Below are 20,814 nucleotides of genomic sequence, written 5' to 3' on the forward strand. Positions count from 1 at the left end.
TTCATTCGTTATTTCGTTATTCGTTATTTCGTCATTTCGTCATTTAAATTCTATTATGTAAACTTCATTAAATTATTAGTAATTGTATATTTTGTGATATTGGTATTTTTATATAAACAACAAAAATCAATTACGGAGTTATTTATTTATTTATAGCATTGTGATACAAATATAAATAATTATCACAATCGCTATATCCGCGGCCGGTAACACATCTTAGTTTCAGTTATCTTCGGTAGGTGACAGCACATATCCTTTTCTTGTAGACAAGGAGGGCAATAGTGTACGACAAGGACAACACATGCCTTGTGATAGACAAGGAGAGTAAGAGTGTAGAATAAGGACAGATACACGCTGTGTGATAGATAAGGAAAGAAGTACCGTGCAACAGAGACAGAAAGAGACGTTAGTTCCACCATTCTATCGCTACGTGGCGGTATTTCAATGTCCAAATTGAGCAAATTTTTAATTATGAAAAAAATTCATTAGAAGAATTAATTTACAAACTTTCATGATTGCATCTTATTAATTAGACTCCAAGCTTTTTTTTCTTATATTCCGTTTAACTTATAAGGTGCTCGAATAAAGATATTTAAATTTTGCTCAATGGATCGAATGTCCGTTTCAAAATTGAAAATTATAATAAATTTTTAAAATTTCATACTGATTTGCATTTTATCTGAAAGTATGACGCTTCTGTTACGTCCACATTCAACTTCGAATCAAGTAATGTACTGAACATTATTCATAAACGAAATTTATAAGCGAAATCATCATTACATATGTAATGTCATCATTACATTACATTACATTACATACATACGTATCCCGACATTAATCTAACAATAAGTCTAAAATCATTTGATAAAACAACGAATAAATCATTACTAAACACCAGCACTGAGTCATGTTATTAAACGTCAGCACTGAGAATTGAAATGAAGTCATTGACTGTCAACGACTTTCTAGATATTTTCCAAATAAACGAAACATATGCATTAACATATATCTCAATATATGTATATCTATTAAGAGTAATTTATCAAATTATAAGTATTTATAAGAATTAAAAATAATTTCGCAGATATACATATACACGCTACAAAAATAACAACTAAGCTAACACATCGTCATACAGTACATTTTAAAACTATGTACATAGATTTCGCATTTTGAAATTCTGCCAATACAGGAAAAAATATCTTTTTTTTTTTGGATAATGAACTAAACTTTCAATATTCTCCGTGTGATCTCCGCATAGTTGCCCCGTTTTAAATAGCTCTCAGTGGTAATAAGTAACGTGATCAAAATGATGCGATGTATGCATCGTAACACGAATGCAGTAGTTTGGCGTGTGTGTGTGTGCGAGCGTGAGTGAGGGCTGTGTGCTGACACCGCTGGCCACCGCTCGTCCCTGGTGTGCGTAACACGCGAACACTGGCGAGAATCGGTAACAGTTTCAACAACGCGTCTCGTTTGCAAGTGGCTTGTATGTTGCTCTTCGAAAGGGCAATGATACGATGAGTACCGTCAGGTGTTTTGTGTTCATTTTTGCGATTGCGAGTAACTCACTCACGTCTGCGTGTAAGTATATACGTTAACATCCCGAACGGGTATGAAATATTTTCCCAACGATAGCGAGGGAAATCATTTTCCCCGAAGGTGATTCAATGCAGCCAAGCCCACTTTACAACATGGCGTAGAATTAGAGTCGATGTATGACAGATTTACGGAAAGTCAATTTTTTGACGACCAGCCAGTCCGTCCAGACGTGTCAACGCCTAGCTATTTGAGAGTTAAATGTTATAATTTAGAAAATGTACATTGCGTTACGTTTGTCGTTCGATAATGTACACGCGTATATCGTTAAGTAAGCACGATACACTATACACCGATTATATAAAATAAAGTTCTTTAATCGTGTTGTTAAGGATCGATAGGTATTTTGCGTTACGTAAAACGAACGCGTTTGTATTGAATTACTATCGGCGATACCCGATCCTCGATATCGCGTATCATGTTATTAATTTGGATGTAATTTTCAATTAGATGATGAATGTAACGAGCCGCTTTTGGACAGAGCGCAGCTAACAGCTACCACATCGTTGTCTAACAGAGGTCCGAAAAATGCCAGGCTCAATGGTAAAGTTTCGTTGATTTTTGTTTTTTTTTCCCCTAGTATTATGTACTGCACATTTTTCTGAAGTACCATTGTTCAATCGAGTTTCTTACGTTATCCTCTTCGTACTATACGGTTTAAAAACACTTGACAATTTGTAGTTTATTGCTTGCTATCTATATATATACATATATATATATTATATTTCAAAGAATTATGCGACAATGTATACCTATTACTGAGATTGCTTCTTTTTCATCTGTATTTATAATTAAGTTTAACAATGATACAGGTAGTGTATGTTATCCACATATTTACGTATTTTTATATTTAAGTTGAAACGTAAATGTTCGGTTTGCTTCAAAAAAATACAAAGTAAAGGAGTGCTCATTTTTATCAACACCCACATACATCAGCTAATTATAAGAACTTCAGGTCTGAATTGGGTGAAGTTAACTCACTGACTCATTGCATAGTTATTCTGTACATCTGATTTTCATTCAGAGCTCTGCCTATTGGACAATTCAATAATTATGTAGTAGACGATTTATCAATGAATATATCAATAAACAAAAAGATAAATGTTGTTACTCACTAGAAAAGTAATACAATGCCTTGTATCTATTTGCTTCAGGTGGATGCTAAAGAATAACCTGGTCTTTTAAAAGACAAGATCCTTTAAAAAGCAGTGTTTTAACAAAAAAAGAGGCGAATAACAGTTTGTGAAACGTTACTCAGTTAGTAGATCAAAGTTAAAATTAATATTAGGAAACATGTTTCAAAGTATTCGTTGGGCATTCAATTGGAAGGAATGGAACCCTAGTGAAAAGGACTTTACCTATGCTATTTCTTGCATACAGTTAGAAGAGAAAGAAAGATTAAGTAGATTTGTATTTCGTAAAGATGTTAGAGCTTCTCTTGTAGGTAGATTAATGATGAGAAAGTTTGTTAATGAGTATGGACATATACCGTATTCTGGTATAATATTTGTGAGAGATACAAATAACAAGCCCATTTTAAAAAATATTTCTTTAAACTTGTCGTTTAATGTATCTCATCAGGGTAATTATACAGTCTTAGCGGGTGAAACGAAAAATATGAATTTAGGTGTAGATGTAATGAAACTTGAATATACTGGTGGCAAACAATTGCCTGAATTTTTCCGTATAATGAATCGAAATTTTTCGCCCTCGGAATGGAAAGAGATTAAGATATTTCCTAATGAGTTTGATCAAATCAGTATGTTCTGCAGGCATTGGGCATTGAAAGAAAGCTATGTAAAAGCTATAGGTAGAGGTATTACCATTGATCTTGAATCAATATCTTTTAAAACTAATTCAAAACTTGTGGAAAATTCTATCACAACTGATACAGCTTTGTATATAAATGATGTAAAACAAAATTGGTTGTTTGAGGAAACATTGTTGAATCCACAACACTGTGTTGCTGTAGCATTACAAGAAAATGGGATAGCGCCAAACTCACAAAAAAGAATATTTGAAATTATAGACAGTACTACACTCTTAGCAAATGCTACCCCATTATTTCCACAAGATCCCGAATTTACACGGGAATATTTCAAAAAAGTGGAACATCCGTAACTATAGATTTTGTATTAGTTTATTGTATATAATATTATTATATTAATTTTTTTTATAAATAATACATTTATATATGTGTAATAATGATGGACAGATATAACATTTGCATTTAGTTAGTGAGTTTAATAAAAATAATTAGAAATACGTGTTCAAACTTTATTTTACCTTCTTATAGAACTCATAGTTTTATATGTATAATTAAACATTCATACAAACGTATAAGATCATTTATTATCAATTTAAATAGAAAATTTTAAAAAATTCAAAATTTTTGAAAGAAAAACACAATTATTATAATTATACATTTCAATTTAAGAACAACAACAGCTGTGACAAACAATTTTAAGTTTATTTATTTTACGTGTATACAATACACAAACCTGTTACTCTTATGTATTTCCTCTCTTTTGCTTGGGAAAGGGAGTTTTCTACAAATAACATATAACATCATATCTTCAACTCGTATACATTTATTTCTTTCAAAAAATATTACTTTCAACTATTTTAATAGACTTTCAGAAATGCCATTTAAGTAAGATATCATCAATAAAAATGGTTGATTGTTACTTTAATTATGTTATAATTATCTTAAGTTACAACTTGTAATGATAATTATAGTAGTATTTAATTCTCTGATAGCCCTACTTTGTTAAGTACGATTGCTTCCTTAAGTGTTGCATGCATGCGTATATGTTGTGGCGTAGGCAGAAGCGCATGGACGGCTAGCAGTTCAGATTTTGGTCAGTACCTTATAATCGACCTGGGTCAAGTAATGAACATCACAGCTGTGGCGACCCAGGGACGAGCAGTACAAAATGAGTATGTTATGGAATATGTTATCAATTATGGTACAAATGGACTGGACTACGTTGATTACAAAGAAGAAGATGGTAACGTTAAGGTAAACTCTTATACAATTATTGACTCAGTGTCTGTGCTAATACAGCCATAATCCATGAGCGGATTTGTCGAAAGAGGTATATAATTGCATTTAGTTACTAATATAAATTAATAACTAACAAAAACTCATTGCACTATGACAATGCAAAAGGCTGGGGTTTTGAAATTTGCTATCACATTAGTTATGTTTAGCAAGTATGTTTAGCATGAATGAATTTTCATAATGTTGTATCATAAAAATTTCTAGTTAGATAGGTACTATTTGCATGTTTACTACACACTGCTAGATTGCTTATGTACTTGTATAAATGAATACACGTCAACTAAGACTTTCTTATACATTTCATATTCAATTTCCAAATTATTTAAATATATGTTAGAATATAAAATATTCCTTACAGTTCATTTATTGAAACATAAAAACAAATGATAATTATCATGTTACCATTATCCTATGACTCATAACATTCTTTCTCCTACTTAACTGCTTTGCTTCTACTCTTTTTCTTTTACACATGGACATGGGGCTGGGCTTTGCAGGAGGTTCTACATGGTCACCACAGCTTAGCAGTTATGATCAACATCTTACTGTGGAACTGGTGGACAGATATGAAATACGCAGCATAGCTACACGAGGCCGTGCTCATACTAATGAATATGTGACAGAGTATATTGTCCAATACTCTGATGATGGGCAAGCCTGGGCCAGTTATGAAAGCCAAGATGGTGTAGATGAGGTATTAATAGAGATATTGATTATAAAAAAAAAACGTAGAACTTTTCTGTCCAAAATATCATTTGTACATGCAATTGATATTGTACATATGTAATATGTTTTACATGCTGTACATATCAACATATTTTTATCTCTCTAAATAAAAGAATAACTTTGTTATTTCTAAAATTATATATTTTCAATGAGATACACATAGCAGAAGTGCTACTGTTTTATTGGTGGAGGAACTATAATTCTGCTTTTATATTTTAATAAATTTTTAAATCTTATGTTTAAAAAATCAAAGTGTATGATTCTTTTCATTTTTGATAAATCCTCAAGCATGTAGCTTGAAGATTGTTTTTCTATTCTTGAGTATTTTGTTCAACTCAAATCTTTTAAACACTGCACACACATATATAATTATTTTAATAATTTATTCCTTTCATATGAGATACTTTAATAGAATGTTAAACATTTGCTTTCATGCTTATGCACTTATAAATAATGCTATACTAACATAACTATAAAAAGCATGCTAAAATACCAATTTATATTTAATTTATTTATGCATCAAAATTTTAGATATCAATGTTGTATATAAAACGAACACATATAATTAACAGGCTATGTAAATGTTAACAAAAAATCAAAACTTTTTACACAACATTATGGAAAAGAAACATTTGTTTTTGTTTTTGAAATGATTACAATTTTAACAAAGATTGTATTTAATTAGTTGAATAAGGACATTCATCTTTTTTTTTATAGATGTTTAAAGGTAATGTAGATGGTGATACTATAAAACTTAATAAATTCGAAGTACCAATTATTGCACAATGGATAAGAATAAATCCAACCCGATGGCGAGATAGAATATCATTAAGACTAGAATTGTATGGATGTGGTTACGGTAAGTACTTTTAAATAAAAGTTGTAAATTCTATCCAGAAAATTGTAAGTATTCTATAAAAACATTTTCCAAACTAATTAATCCTTTTTTTTGTAGTGTCCGATGTTCTTTCTTTCAATGGTTCATCTCTTTTACGGTATGATTTATTGCGGGAACCAATTGAAACTGATAGACATTTTATACGTTTTCGATTTAAAACCAATAATGCCGATGGTGTTTTAATGTATTCTCGCGGAACACAAGGGGATTACATCGCTTTACAATTAAAAGACAATAGAATGATATTAAATATAGACTTGGGATCTGGTATCATGACCAGTTTATCTGTCGGTAGCCTTTTGGATGACAATATGTGGCATGATGTTCTAATATCGCGTAACAGGAAGAATATTTCATTCTCTGTAGATAGGGTATTAATTAAAGGAAGAATAAAAGGAGAGTTTCATAGACTAGATTTAAATAGAGCAGTAAGTAATTAAATAATGTTCTTTGTTACGTTTTTATTTATTATTTTTAAATCTAGAATATTAATTAATTTAAAAACCTTGATCAGCTTTACATAGGTGGTGTACCTAACAAACAAGACGGATTGGTGGTCAATCAGAATTTTACAGGATGTGTAGAAAATTTTTATTTAAATGCAACTAGCATTATTCGCGATTTAAAAGAAACAGAAATTACCGGCGAAAATCTGAGATATTATAAAGTGAATACGCTTTATAGCTGTCCAGAACCACCTATAATTCCTGTCACATTTTTGACTCATGGCTCATATGCCAGACTTAAAGGATACGAAGGAATATCTTCTTTGAACGCTTCTCTCACTTTCAGAACATACGAAGATAAAGGAATTATTTTGTATCATCAATTTACTTCACCTGGTTATGTAAAGGTTTGTAGACTTATTTTTAGAAGAATAAGAATAAAGAATAATTTTTTATGTTGTATATGTTTATAGCTATTTTTGGAAGATGGTAAGTTGAAAGTTGACATTCAAACTGAAGGAAGCCCTCAAGTAATTTTAGACAATTTCGATGAAAAGTTCAACGATGGCAAATGGCACCAAGTTATATTAACAATTTCGAAGAACAGCCTTGTCTTAAACGTCGACGGAACACCAATGAGAACCAGACGTATATTAAATATGATCACAGGACCTGTTTATATGATTGGTGGCGTGAAGGGGAGAGAAAGCAACCGCGGTTTCGTTGGTTGCATGCGAATGATCAGTATCGACGGCAATTACAAACTACCAACCGACTGGAAAGAAGAAGAATATTGTTGCAAGGATGAAATTGTCTTCGATGCATGCCAGATGATGGATCGTTGCAATCCAAATCCATGCAAACATTCTGGCGTGTGTCGTCAAAATTCTGATGAATTCTTCTGTGATTGTGCCAACACAGGATATACAGGAGCAGTTTGTCACACTTCCTTAAATCCCCTTTCATGCGAGGCGTATAAAAACATAAACTCAGTTAACCAGCGAGCTGATATCAAAATAGATGTCGATGGAAGCGGTCCTTTGAAACCATTCCCAGTAGTTTGCGAATTCTATACGGATGGACGCGTGAAAACGATTTTGCGACATAACAACGAACGCATGACACCTGTGGACGGTTTCCAAGAGCCGGGTAGTTTTGTACAGGATATTATTTACGATGCGGACATGGATCAAATCGAAGCTCTTCTTAATCGATCCACGAATTGTAGACAGAGGATTAGTTACGAATGTAGACTTTCCAAATTGTTCAATTCTCCAGGTAATTACTCTATTAACAAAGATTGTATCTTTAGTATTTGAATAAACGTTTATGTAATTTTAGTACCGCAAGGAGATTATTTTAGACCAAACTCGTGGTGGGTCAGTAGAAACAATCAGAAAATGGACTATTGGGGTGGAGCATTGCCTGGTTCACGTAAATGTGAATGCGGTATACTTGGAAATTGTGCAGATCCTACCAAATGGTGCAACTGTGACGCCGATTTGGACACTCTCTCAGAAGACAGTGGAGATATCACTGAGAAAGAGCATCTTCCAGTTAAACAATTACGATTTGGTGACACTGGTACACCAGTGGACGACAAAATGGGTCGTTATACTCTTGGACCACTTATTTGCGAAGGAGATGGTAAGTTTAGAACATTTCCCTCACGTTATGCATGTAAGCCGGGATATTTAATTTATTTTAAATTGTTTATAAGGTTCTGATTTACCTTGGTTGACCACCAAGGTAAGGTCCGGTAAGATCAAATGATATTTTACGTAGCTGTAAAATAAATTTGCAAACACCTAAATCGTATCTTTGTAAACACATTAGATACTGTAACACAATAGTAATTAGCATTTTTAACCATTGATTCTTATCCACATTTGTATTAACGTTCAAATAGCTTTTCTTTTGTAGCCTTTCCTCCATTTATTTACACTTGATTGATAAAGTACTGAACAAAAATATTGATAATTTTTCAACATAGAAAACTGCCATATACTGAATAAATAACAATATGTCTTATTCTACTTCATAAGGTATTGTAAATAAAATATTTCGTTTTATTGTAGATTTATTCAAGAACGTAGTAACATTCCGCATCGTTGATGCTACCGTCAACCTACCAACCTTTGATATCGGTCACAGCGGTGATATCTATTTCGAGTTTAAAACGACTATCGAGAACGCTGTTATAATTCACAGCAAGGGACCTATCGATTATATAAAGATTTCCATAAATAGTGGAAATCAGATTCAATTCCAGTATTTAGCAGGTGGTGGTCCACTAACGGTTAGTGTACAAACCTCGTACAAATTAGCTGATAATCGATGGCATTCCTTATCGGTTGAAAGAAATCGCAAGGAAGCTAGAATCGTAGTCGACGGAGCATTAAAGAACGAAGTGAGGGAACCTCCAGGACCAGTGCGAGCGCTTCATCTTACATCAGACTTTGTAGTTGGTGCTACGACAGATTACAGAGATGGTTATGTTGGTTGTATCAGAGCTCTCCTTTTGAATGGTCAACTGCAAGACTTGAGAAGTTATGCTCGTCAAAATTTGTATGGAATTTCCGAAGGTTGCATGGGTAAATGTGAGAGCAATCCTTGCCTTAATAATGGCACTTGCCACGAAAGATACGACGGATATTCTTGCGACTGTCGATGGACTGCATTCAAAGGTCCAATTTGCGCAGACGAGATTGGTGTAAATATGCGTCCAAGTTCAATGATAAAGTACGACTTCATGGGTTCATGGCGTTCGACGATCTCCGAGAAAATTAGAGTTGGTTTCACAACGACGAATCCTAAAGGATTTTTGCTCGGCCTGTTTTCAAACATCTCTGGAGAATATATGACGATCATGGTATCGAATAGCGGTCATTTGCGCGTCGTTTTCGACTTTGGTTTCGAACGACAAGAAGTTATTTTCCCTAACAAACACTTCGGTTTGGGACAATACCACGATGTTAGAGTAGGCAGGAAGGATTCAGGAGCAACGCTTATCCTACAAGTCGATAATTACGAGCCGAAAGAATTCCCATTCAACATTAAAACCTCAGCTGATGCACAATTTAATAACATACAATATATGTATATTGGAAGAAATGAGTCTATGACGGAAGGCTTTGCTGGTTGCATATCTAGAGTGGAATTCGACGATATTTATCCTTTGAAGTTATTATTCCAAGAGGATGGGCCTGGAAACGTTCGTTCTTTAGGTACTCCTCTCACGGAAGATTTCTGTGGTGTGGAACCAATCACTCATCCACCTGATATTATAGAAACTCGTCCACCACCGCAAGTAGACGAAGAAAAAGTTCGAGCTGCTTACAACGAAACCGATACTGCGATTTTAGGAAGCGTGTTGGCTGTCATTATTATAGCGTTAGTTATAATGGCGGTACTTATAGGACGATATATGTCGAGACATAAAGGCGAATATTTAACCCAGGAGGATAAAGGTGCTGAAATAGCACTAGACCCAGACTCCGCGGTGGTTCATTCTACCACTGGCCATCAAGTTCAAAAGAAGAAAGAATGGTTTATTTAATTACGAATTTAGATATTTCGCTATGTCAACGCTAGAATATATATAGGTAAAACTATGCTTATAAGTGCACTTTGAAGTGTCATAAAAAAGGAACAAAAAATTTTATAGGAAGGATAAAAAGAAACATGATTCTACTATTGCTGTATAAAATGGAGACTGGTAAACTTAACTAATTAACTGAACAAATTTATTGAATCTCTCATAATGAAAATACCAGACTGGTAAAAATCACTGTAACTTTTCTTAATTGATAATTAAATATTAAATGTCTTCATTTTGTTCATTTTGTTAATACAGAACATTGTTGCGAAAATAATATAAAAGATATAATGTATGATTGTAAGTTCAAATATTACGTTGAAGAGATGTAAGCATATAGAAATATTTTATTTTTATTTTTTAAAACAAAAATTCTCATTATATTTGTATTAGGTGTATTTCCGACATTTCTTTTGAATACTTAGTAATGTGAATCGTATTGCTAGTAATAAGAGGTAGTAAAGATTCTATCGAACTGCAGACTGTTATTATTTTAGACTATGAGGTGCATAAATATTTATTATGTACATTGAAATTTAGATTGAACATCACGACAGGATATTACTATGTTATATATATACTTTTTTTACATTCTATTATTTTAGAAACAAGAACAATTACTTGTTTCTTTCTTTCTCTGTGTTATATCGGGGTCTTTACTTATTAGTATTAATTGTAAAATCACTAACAATCAATTAATTTTGAATCACATTCGTATAAAGTTTATTGGCTATGCTATTTTTCTGTTAATAACAAAAATTATTTTGTACATATATAAAATATTTTTAAATCTCCAAAAACATTTCGTTATGTGTAAAATACTTCCTCTTTTTTTTTTCCACAAAAAATGTGTTCTCAGTATTATTTGTAATGCTTACCGTCCAAAGTGCATTTTAATTTTTCTTTATATTTATTTTGTTTACATTTGTTTATTATGTATTACAGATATTTTATTTCTTTTGTGAATTGTAATAATCCGAATTCTGTACTGTAACTTAACATTAATCTAGTATCAACTAATATTCGTATACTATACGTGTAACAGTGAGAGTGTGCTGTATATATATCATTTTTATACAAAGAAAATGTTTTAATGTAATACGCCAGTGTATATTTTATATACTGTATTCAGCAGAACGCATGTGCTGCTAAATAAAGACAAAAAGTCGTGAGTATGATTTTGTAACAATAAGTCCTTGAAATAAAACTAGTTAGTCGAAGCACGTAGTTTGTAGCAAAAATTTTGTAGTTGCCATGAATATGTAAACTTAATTTTACACTTCCACATATAAGTTACGGAAAGTTTAAAGCAATAACTAAAAAAACGTTAAATTTTACTTTCTTAAATATAAGATGTTTTAATTCTGTTAACGGAATATAACAATTAATTATATTTGTTTATATTTATAAATATAATTATTTATATTTATAAATATGCATTACATTTATAATTGTTAAAATATAACAATTAACGAAAATACATTGTATATAGTATACAGAATTACATTTTTTACCTGGAATTATAAAAAAATATGTATGTAAATGAGAAGAAAGCGAAGGAAATATACGATGGTTATAAAAACTATAATCGAAGAATATGAAACAATAATGAATTTAATTCATTGATATTTACAATGAAAATAACATGCTTATAAATTTGTAATTCAAACACAATTTTTATGCTTGAAATAAAATTCTTTGTAAATTTTTTTACATTAAATTAATAATGTAGAATTATTATAAATATTGTTATTTATTATAAAAAAAAAACTTTTGTCCAAGAAGTGAAATTTGCAAATAGTTTTCATTTATTTAGTATAAAACTATTTATCAATTCTTTTCGTTATATAAGTTATACGCGTGTTTAATCCTCTGTTGACCAGTGCTTCTAACGATCGTTAGCAATCGTGCCAGTACATAAATGAAGTATAAAAATACTAACAAAGGATAGGTTTTTAGATATAAATAGGAAGGGCAACTAAGCGCGTAATTAAAACAAGTATATCTTCTTTTCGAGACATATATATACATATATAGTAAAGATTAACTAAAGGATGCAATTCAAGTTAAGTATTGTCGTATCAAACAATTACAGACTTTAATATAACTTGAGGAATTCAACAAGATTCTTACGAACATGAATCAAGATAGATTCAGACATGGTTAATAGAGGATTAAAAATATAACTATATAATATAAATGTATAGAATATTATCATACGTATATTAGGATCCTAAATTTGTGTATTAGGATCATAAATAAAATTTTTGTAACGTCAACGTATGTACATATATGGATAGAATATTCATTCATTTACTCAAATTAATCAGTGCAGGACGTAGTACTACCACTCATACTAGCCTCGCTTGCTGTTTGTTGTTTTGTTATTGTTATGTCATCAATTAGACATTCGGTTTCTATTAAAAAAGATAAATGTTAAATAAGTTATAATAGTAGCCTGAAATTATGATATAAAAATTCATTGCTCATTACCTGATTCATTATCACTGATTGCTTGAGGTGAAAGTTTACAACCTCTGGTTAAGTAATGTTTTAATTTACCAACACTGGCTAAAATTAATCCTAAGAATGGAGGTGAAGGATTTAGCGGTCTAGATAAATATTCCGGATGAAATTGTGTAGCAACATAGTAACTATGCCCTTCTAATTCTGCTATTTCCATACGTAAATTTTCCTCGTCGTGACCTAACATAAATATAAGATAATATATACTAATTTAATGAACACTAATATTTCTTAAAACTATTGATTAAAAAATAAACATTAATTTACCTACGAATTTTAAACCAGCTGTCTCTAAATCGTCAATGTACTTGGGATTAATTTCATACCGATGCCTATGTCTTTCTTCTATACAATCCTTATTACCGTACAATTGTTCTATATATAAAATAATAATTTAAAATAGTTATAAAATACTATAAATATATTAGATTATAGTAAAAATTTTGAAGCAATTTCTTACTAACTTATGAGAGAATTATTTTCTGTAAATCGAGTATATCTTTTTCCAAGCCTCATGGTTCCACCCATTTGTTTTGGATTATATTCGGGCATATCTATAACGAGGGGATGATCAGTTTCTGGATCAATCTCCGTACTATTTGCATCCTCTATGCCTAAAACATTTCTTGCGAATTCAACCACTGCCACTTGTAAACCCAAACAAATACCAAGGAAAGGTTTATCGTTTGTTCTGCACCATTTACACGCTTCCATTTTTCCTAGCATACCTCTTTTACCAAATCCACCTGGTACTACAACACCGCTAAATATAACCCAAATAAGATAATTAAATTCAAAAAAAAACAAAACGACATAAAATAATAATAAAAACAAAAAATAACTTACTTGCTTTTACAAAGTTGTTGCCAAGCTTCATGGTATAATACAGGATCTATTGTTTTTGTATTTTGTTCTAAATTATCAGCCTCTATATACTAAAATTATATTCATACAAATATAATAGCAATCATTGCAATAATATGATTAATAAAAAACAAATACTTTACTGTTAACTTAAGTTTGTAGCCAACTTTAATACAAGCATGTTGTAATGCTTTTGTAACTGATGCGTAGGAATCTTCTAATTTTGTATATTTTCCGACTAACGCAATATTTACTTCTTTCCGTAAATGATCAATGCGATCCGCCAAATCTCTCCATTTTCGCATAAAATATCGGGGACGTGGCATTCCAATATTTAATTGTAATCTTTCGTTTAGGAACTCAATAACGCCTTGAGATTCCATTAATAAAGGAACGCGATATATAGATGACAAATCATGTATAGTTATCACCTAATACATAAAAATTTCTATTAGTCTTTTAAACAATTTTATCCAAGTTTTATTGAAAAGATTAAAAACTATCACCTGTTCAGGCGCAACATGACAAAAATTTGAAATTTTTTCTTTCACGGAATCGCCTATTGGTTGTTCAGATCTACAAACTATAAGATCAGGAGACAGACCTAAACCACGTAATTCCCTTACACTGGATTGAGTTGGTTTTGTTTTTGGTTCTCCTGTAGATCTTGGCTGAAAAAAAAGAACAAAATTTATTAAAACAAAAAATCTATTTAACAAGGAAATCTTTTTGTTCTTTTTATAGATACTTTTAAACAGTCTTAAATATATATTAAATATATATAAACGTGATTGTAAATTGTACGAATAAAAGTTACATAATTCTAAGGGTTAAAAATAAACTACCAAACATATGCTTGGTGCTTGGCACGAGTTCAAAGTCAAGGTTTAGGACAGTAAAAAAGAATTACTTAGACAAAAACAGATTCATACTTGAGGTACTAAAGATACATGTGCACAACAGAAGTTTTCTTTTTTTACTCTGAATTGAAATTGCCTGAAAGCTTCTACAAATGGCATTCCTTCAATGTCTCCTATGGTTCCACCTAATTCAACAATGCAAACCTGCAATAAAATCAATCTGCATTATTAAATCAATTCTGCATTATTTAAAAAAATTTTTTGTAATTTTATTATTATTGTACAACATGAAATTACATCTGGTTTATCACCATCCTTTGTCACTGATTGTTTTGCAACTCTTTCAACCCATTCCTGAATAGCATCTGTTATGTGTGGTATCACTGCAAAATAATAAATAAATGCTTATTAATAGGAATTAAGTCAATATATTAACTTTTTATGCCAGAACAAATATATTCATTATACCTTGAACTGTTTTTCCCAAGTAATCACCACGTCGTTCTTTTGATATTACATGTTGATATATTTTTCCTGTTGTGATATTATTATCTCTGTGTAAAGTAATATCTAAAAAACGCTCATAATTTCCTAAATCAAGATCTACCTCTCCACCATCATCCAATACATATACTTCCCCTGAAATGTAAAGATATAAAAGCTTTATTTAAAAAAAAAATGAGAAACAATAATGAAAACTTAAAAATGAATTTCAATAAAAATTTTAATAATAAAATGAGAAAAAAAGGATTGTTTAACTAGAAAATATACGCTCTAACTAAATATAATTTTTACATAAAAGAATAAAAAGATTACATTTTAAATTTTTGTTAAATTTTTCGTTAAACAAATATAGTCATAACTTCGAAAATTTAAGATTTCACCGTCATAATTTATTAATGATTTTATTCAAAGAAATCTGAAGCAGTGTAAATAATAAGACGAGTAAATTTCATATCGGAGCTAAAAATGCTGTCAGAAATATCGCACGTGATTGTAAAATTGGCGGCAGCAACGGATAAAATGGCTTCTGACACCACATGGCTATGCGGAAATTTTACGTTTTCACAGAAATGTTTTCGAACATGTCATTTCAATTAAATGAAATAATTTTGAAAAGTAGACGTTTAATAACGTACCATGTTCGTAGGGAGAAAAAGTGCCAGCATCAATATTTATGTAAGGATCTATCTTAATAGACGTCACATGAATACCGCAATGTTTAAGTATAGTTCCAAATGAACTTGCAATAACACCTTTGCCGACTCCACTAATTACACCACCCGTTACTAAAATATATTTCATATTTTACAAGCAATCGATTTCTCAGGGAACGTCTGTACTGATTTTTTCATACACGTCTCTTATTCAAAGTTCCTCAATTTTATTGAGTGATACTTGGGCCCAATGAGAACACGCAGCCTCCTCTTACATGTTCGAGGATACTAATCATGAACAAAATTTTCGCCACTTAATTATCTGAAAAATGAAAGCATTATGGCGGAGTTTTTAAACATGTAATATCAAATCTTCTAAAATTACTATAAAAAGTTAGACAATTGTATTGTTTAACTCTTTATAGTAGTTTAAAAAGTTTCGAAATAATTGAATTATATATTATTTCATTTATTGTTAATCAAAGTTAAATGTCAATTTGTGTTAACTAAACAAATACCATTGAAAAATTGATAAAAAAATATATTGCAAAAGGAATTAATGTATCATTTTCTTGTAGTAAAAATTGTTAAGTTGTATTAAAATATTAGTAAATTAATATAATTTCACAATATAAATCAAATAATTGATTTTCTTTATGAAAGAAAGGAGCTTTATTCTGAGAAATGAATTATACTTACATGACCATCTAGTAACATTTAGTTAATGGTGAAATCGATTTCCGTGTAGGACAAACGGCGCTATTTCTTGTTGTCTTTTGTCGTAACAACTGAAAATATGGCTGAGGTATGTGACACAAAGTATCCAATAAAATCTCGTTCATTTGCTATAAAAAGATTTAAGGAAATGTTTTAAAATAAATATGAATTTCTTTTTTTTAACAGGCAGATATAATATTAATACATAAGAATGAATATTTTCGATTTGTAACCTAACCTTTTTAAACATGTGACGTATGATTTTCAGGCAGAGGAAACTCAAAAGAAAAAGAGAACTTTCCGAAAGTTCACCTTTCGAGGAGTTGATCTCGATCAACTCCTTGATATGCCAAAGTAAGTATCTTTTTCTGTGTTTTAGAAAATACTAAGTATTTTTAGGTTATGATAATCAATTGAAGGAACGACAAACATTCAGTTACCCTGAATATTACAATAACTGTTATTTTATTGTTTTAGTGAGCAACTTATGGTTTTGATGCATGCTCGAGCTCGTAGGCGATTCTCTCATGGTCTGAAAAGAAAATCTATGGCTCTGGTAAAGAAACTGCGTAAAGCAAAAAAGGAAACCCCACCAAATGAAAAGCCAGAGATTGTTAAAACTCATTTGCGTAACATGATTATAGTGCCAGAAATGGTAGGGTCGATTGTTGGTGTTTATAATGGTAAAACATTTAATCAAGTTGAAATCAAGCCAGAAATGATTGGTCATTATTTGGGAGAGTTCTCTGTTACTTATAAACCTGTGAAGCACGGTAGACCTGGTATTGGTGCTACCCATTCTTCAAGATTTATTCCTCTAAAATAATTTATATTCAATGTGAATAAAATATACAAAAACTAAAATAATCCTTTTTTTCTGCAATTCCTTTCAAATACCTTCATAATGTAGTATTATAAAAGATTATTATTATGTTAAAGAATTGAATAATAGTTTCCCAGTAAAGAAACTATGGAAAAATATATTTGTATTATTTTAAATTCTAGATTAATTTTGTTATTAATCAATTTTTAAATTTTATTTTTTTTTTTTTGTTAGAATATTAAGTAAAATTTATATCAAAATTTAGTAATAAGGATGTTACAAGTTTCAGAATTTACCGAAGTTCTTTAAATTATCTGTCATTTGTAATAATATGTCATTATTATGTTATTATCCACGTATGATTCATGTGAATCTTTGCCGGCTGTTTTAATGCAAAGTGAAATTCATTATCACTTCAAACATGGCAAAACAATTGACTGAGCAAATATTGGATTATTTAAACAAGCACGGGGAAGTAAATTCGCTTCATTTATCTGAAGTTTTTAAAGAAAATCATCAAAAAATTATCGGGGCCATCAAAAGTCTTGAAACACTTAATGATGTAAGTTAATTATTCAAAATGTTCATAATTATTCATCGTAGTAATGTTGGAAAATTTTAACAAAACATAATTTTTAATGCTAAATCATTTCTTAGTATCTTTTTTATATTAGAATTTAAATAAATATATCAATGCAAATTTGTTTCGTTATAACCTCAAAATTTCTATTACCATGCATTAAATTTTTATTCGATAAAATTGGTATTATTTGTTTATTAGTAAGACTATAATTTATGTTTTAGTTGATTACTACTAAACAGATTACTGATAAGAAGTGGGAATTAACATCAGAAGGTCAGCATGTGGCAAGTTATGGAAGTCACGAAGCAGCTGTTTATAATGCAATTCCTGATGATGGAATGCCACAATCTAAAATTATGCAATCAGTTCCATTTGCAAAAGTTGGATTTTCTAAAGCATTACAGGCTGGTTGGATAGTAATTGATAAAAGCAGTGGTACACCTATTGTGAAAAAGAAAGTGTCTTCTATCACAGATATTACACAAAAGGATTTAAAAGATCTTGCTAGTCTAACTGACCGCCTTAAAAATGAATATAAAAAAAGAAAACTAATTCAAGAAATGTATGATTTTTGTTAACTTCATTTCATTTAGTAGGAAATATATATAAATGTTGAGAGATTTGTATATGAACAATTTTCTTGTTAACAGAGTTATTAAATTTGTACAGTTGGAAAAGGGTCCCAATTTTACAACAACAATTGAAAAACAGGAAACAGAATTGACTGCTGATTTATTAGCAAATGGTGCATGGAAGGATAAGAAATTTAAACCTTATAATTTCGATGCTCTTGGTGCTACACTTGAAGTGGGTCATTTGCATCCACTTTTAAAAGTTAGAAGCGAATTTAGAAAAATTTTTCTTGAAATGGGGTATACAGAAGAGAAAATGAAGTTTTAGACCTATAATAATTAACAATTTCCTTCATATTTTTTTATTATTTCCATAGATTCACTGAGATGCCAACAAATAATTTTGTGGAAAGTTCTTTCTGGAATTTTGATGCGTTATTTCAACCACAACAGCATCCAGCAAGAGATGCACATGATACTTTTTTCATAGCCGGTACCTTGATCAATATTTTTTTTTAATTAATTAAATTATATATATTCATTTAATTAATGCATTCAAAATGTTTATTTTAGAACCATCTCGTAGTACAAATTTTCCTATGGAGTATATGGAAAAGGTAAAAAAAGTTCATAGTGAAGGTGGCTATGGATCTTTAGGCTATCGTTACGATTGGAAAATCGAAGAAGCACAAAAGAATGTTCTTCGTACTCATACGACTGCTGTTAGTGCACGAATGCTTTATAATCTTATGCAACAGGTAATTGATGAATCAATATCAATATCAATTTAAGAGTTACCAAATACTCATATGTAATATAAATTTCAGGGTGAGTTTAAGCCAGTAAAGTATTTCAGTATTGATCGAGTATTCCGAAATGAAACTTTGGATGCCACGCATTTAGCCGAATTTCACCAGATTGAAGGTGTAGTCGCTGATTACAATCTCACGCTAGGTGATTTAATAGGAACTTTGTATGAATTTTTTAAGAAACTTGGTATTACACAGCTTAAGTTCAAGCCCGCATATAATCCATACACTGAACCAAGTATGGAAATTTTCTGTTATCACGAGGGTTTAAAAAAATGGATAGAAATTGGTAATAGTGGAATGTTTCGACCAGAAATGTTATTACCAATGGGATTACCTAAGGATGTAAATGTTATTGCTTGGGGATTATCTTTAGAAAGGTTATAAAAAAATAAATGGTACTTGTGTCATTCAAATATTTTAAATTCAATGTTTTTAACTTTTCAAATTCATTTTTTCAGGCCAACTATGATTAAATATGGATTAAACAATATACGAGATTTGGTTGGACCAAAAGTTGATTTGGAAATGGTTTATAACAATCCTATTTGTCGCTTAAACAAGTAAATATCTTTCTAATCATTATTAAGATTTTTATGTAAGTAATTATAATATTAAAATTAAAATGCATACGATTTCTATGGTAAAACTTCTGTTGTGAATCGTCTCCTCTAAAATAATTAAATATGGAGAAACTTTTTATATTTGTTTATCAATATTTTCATTCAATGTACAAAAATTTATTTACTAAATAAGTGAATAAATAAGACAAATATTAATACCCTTCTAACAGGACTAGTCAGAATTCTCCTCAAACAAAGAAGGCCGAAGATAAGAAACAAGAATTAAACAAACACGAAAATAAATCTTATATGTTTAAATGTGCAGAAAAATTCGAGAAGCAAAAACTCATCATATTTTGTGATCCAAAGCATCCTATCAAGTTTATAGAATTGTTTTTCCATCATGTAAAAAATTGTGTCAACGTTTTTGTGACTTCTCATGTACATTCCAGTGTACAGTATGTTCCAAACTATTTGTTAAATTTTTGTTCAGAATGTCGAAATGCAAATCAAGCTAATGATATACACTTAACAATAATTTGGAAAGAAATTGGTATTGATCCTATAATGCAATTACCTGGAATGTACGCAATAACGGGCGAGATAAATGTAGCGCGATATCTAAATCGCCTAATCGAAAATTGTTATCCTCGTGTTTTACGTTATGAAAGTAAAGATGCATTATATGCTAATGAAATAGATAACTATTTAGAAAAAATACACATTTTTTTACATACTAATGTACATCACGCTATTCATAAAAAATCACGTTATGTAATGGGTGAAGATATATCGATCGTAGATATTTTATTAGAATCCCTTGAGAAATAATACAAAAATAAAATTTTATAAAAATATAGACATATATTTTTGAATCTTTTACGTGCTACGTTACCTATAATATTAAATTAATAAATATATTGTATATGTGATTGATTAAATATTTATTTATATGCTTTTGAATTGATTTCTACTGGTACTTAATTAAATAATTTAATAAAAAATATTT

At 30.4% G+C, this 20,814-nt stretch overlaps 5 protein-coding genes across 7 annotated transcripts; 4 read left to right on the forward strand and 1 right to left on the reverse strand.

Moving 5' to 3' along the window:
- The first annotated feature begins 1,220 nt into the window (after nt 1-1,220).
- Nucleotides 1,221-11,547, forward strand: LOC122531023 (neurexin-4). Of its 2 annotated transcripts, none has more exons than XM_043658558.1 (9): nt 1,221-1,584; nt 2,050-2,142; nt 5,161-5,357; nt 6,107-6,248; nt 6,345-6,715; nt 6,802-7,140; nt 7,207-8,011; nt 8,075-8,380; nt 8,812-11,547. In XM_043658558.1, the coding sequence occupies exons 1-9, from the start codon at nt 1,521-1,523 to the stop codon at nt 10,290-10,292; spliced, it is 3,798 nt and encodes a 1,265-aa protein (XP_043514493.1). In that variant the 5' UTR covers nt 1,221-1,520; the 3' UTR covers nt 10,293-11,547. The 2 variants fall into 2 exon arrangements, with proteins under 2 accessions (XP_043514493.1, XP_043514492.1); XM_043658557.1 differs by lacking the exon at nt 5,161-5,357 and adding an exon at nt 4,425-4,621 and having other exon boundaries at nt 1,223-1,584.
- LOC122531028 (L-aminoadipate-semialdehyde dehydrogenase-phosphopantetheinyl transferase) lies at nt 2,050-3,864 on the forward strand. Its single transcript, XM_043658565.1, has 2 exons — nt 2,050-2,142; nt 2,754-3,864. Exon 2 carries the CDS (start codon nt 2,893-2,895, stop codon nt 3,718-3,720), a length of 828 nt encoding a protein of 275 aa, XP_043514500.1. The 5' UTR covers nt 2,050-2,142; nt 2,754-2,892; the 3' UTR covers nt 3,721-3,864.
- Nucleotides 11,031-16,031, reverse strand: LOC122531025 (CTP synthase). The gene is made up of 11 exons (XM_043658562.1): nt 15,721-16,031; nt 15,050-15,220; nt 14,879-14,964; nt 14,654-14,785; nt 14,228-14,392; nt 13,865-14,152; nt 13,704-13,792; nt 13,322-13,620; nt 13,125-13,232; nt 12,825-13,037; nt 11,031-12,748 (listed from the first exon to the last, which is right to left on the reverse strand). The coding sequence occupies exons 1-11, from the start codon at nt 15,884-15,886 to the stop codon at nt 12,654-12,656; spliced, it is 1,812 nt and encodes a 603-aa protein (XP_043514497.1). The 5' UTR covers nt 15,887-16,031; the 3' UTR covers nt 11,031-12,653.
- Nucleotides 16,032-16,435: 404 nt separating this feature from the next.
- Nucleotides 16,436-17,313, forward strand: LOC122531029 (40S ribosomal protein S15). Its single transcript, XM_043658566.1, has 3 exons — nt 16,436-16,543; nt 16,724-16,809; nt 16,933-17,313. Exons 1-3 carry the CDS (start codon nt 16,535-16,537, stop codon nt 17,279-17,281), a joined length of 444 nt encoding a protein of 147 aa, XP_043514501.1. The 5' UTR covers nt 16,436-16,534; the 3' UTR covers nt 17,282-17,313.
- A 283-nt stretch (nt 17,314-17,596) lies between these two features.
- LOC122531024 (phenylalanine--tRNA ligase alpha subunit) lies at nt 17,597-20,697 on the forward strand. Of its 2 annotated transcripts, none has more exons than XM_043658559.1 (8): nt 17,597-17,840; nt 18,083-18,423; nt 18,512-18,733; nt 18,811-18,926; nt 19,007-19,191; nt 19,261-19,622; nt 19,704-19,805; nt 20,036-20,697. In XM_043658559.1, exons 1-8 carry the CDS (start codon nt 17,700-17,702, stop codon nt 20,634-20,636), a joined length of 2,070 nt encoding a protein of 689 aa, XP_043514494.1. In that variant the 5' UTR covers nt 17,597-17,699; the 3' UTR covers nt 20,637-20,697. The 2 variants fall into 2 exon arrangements, with proteins under 2 accessions (XP_043514494.1, XP_043514495.1); XM_043658560.1 differs by having other exon boundaries at nt 17,598-17,840; nt 19,704-19,840; nt 20,036-20,081.
- Nucleotides 20,698-20,814: the final 117 nt, after the last annotated feature.

This window comes from Frieseomelitta varia, unplaced genomic scaffold, assembly GCF_011392965.1.
Source record: "Frieseomelitta varia isolate USP_RPSP 00005682 unplaced genomic scaffold, Fvar_1.2 scaffold_371, whole genome shotgun sequence".
Classification (NCBI taxonomy): Eukaryota; Metazoa; Arthropoda; class Insecta; order Hymenoptera; family Apidae; genus Frieseomelitta; species Frieseomelitta varia.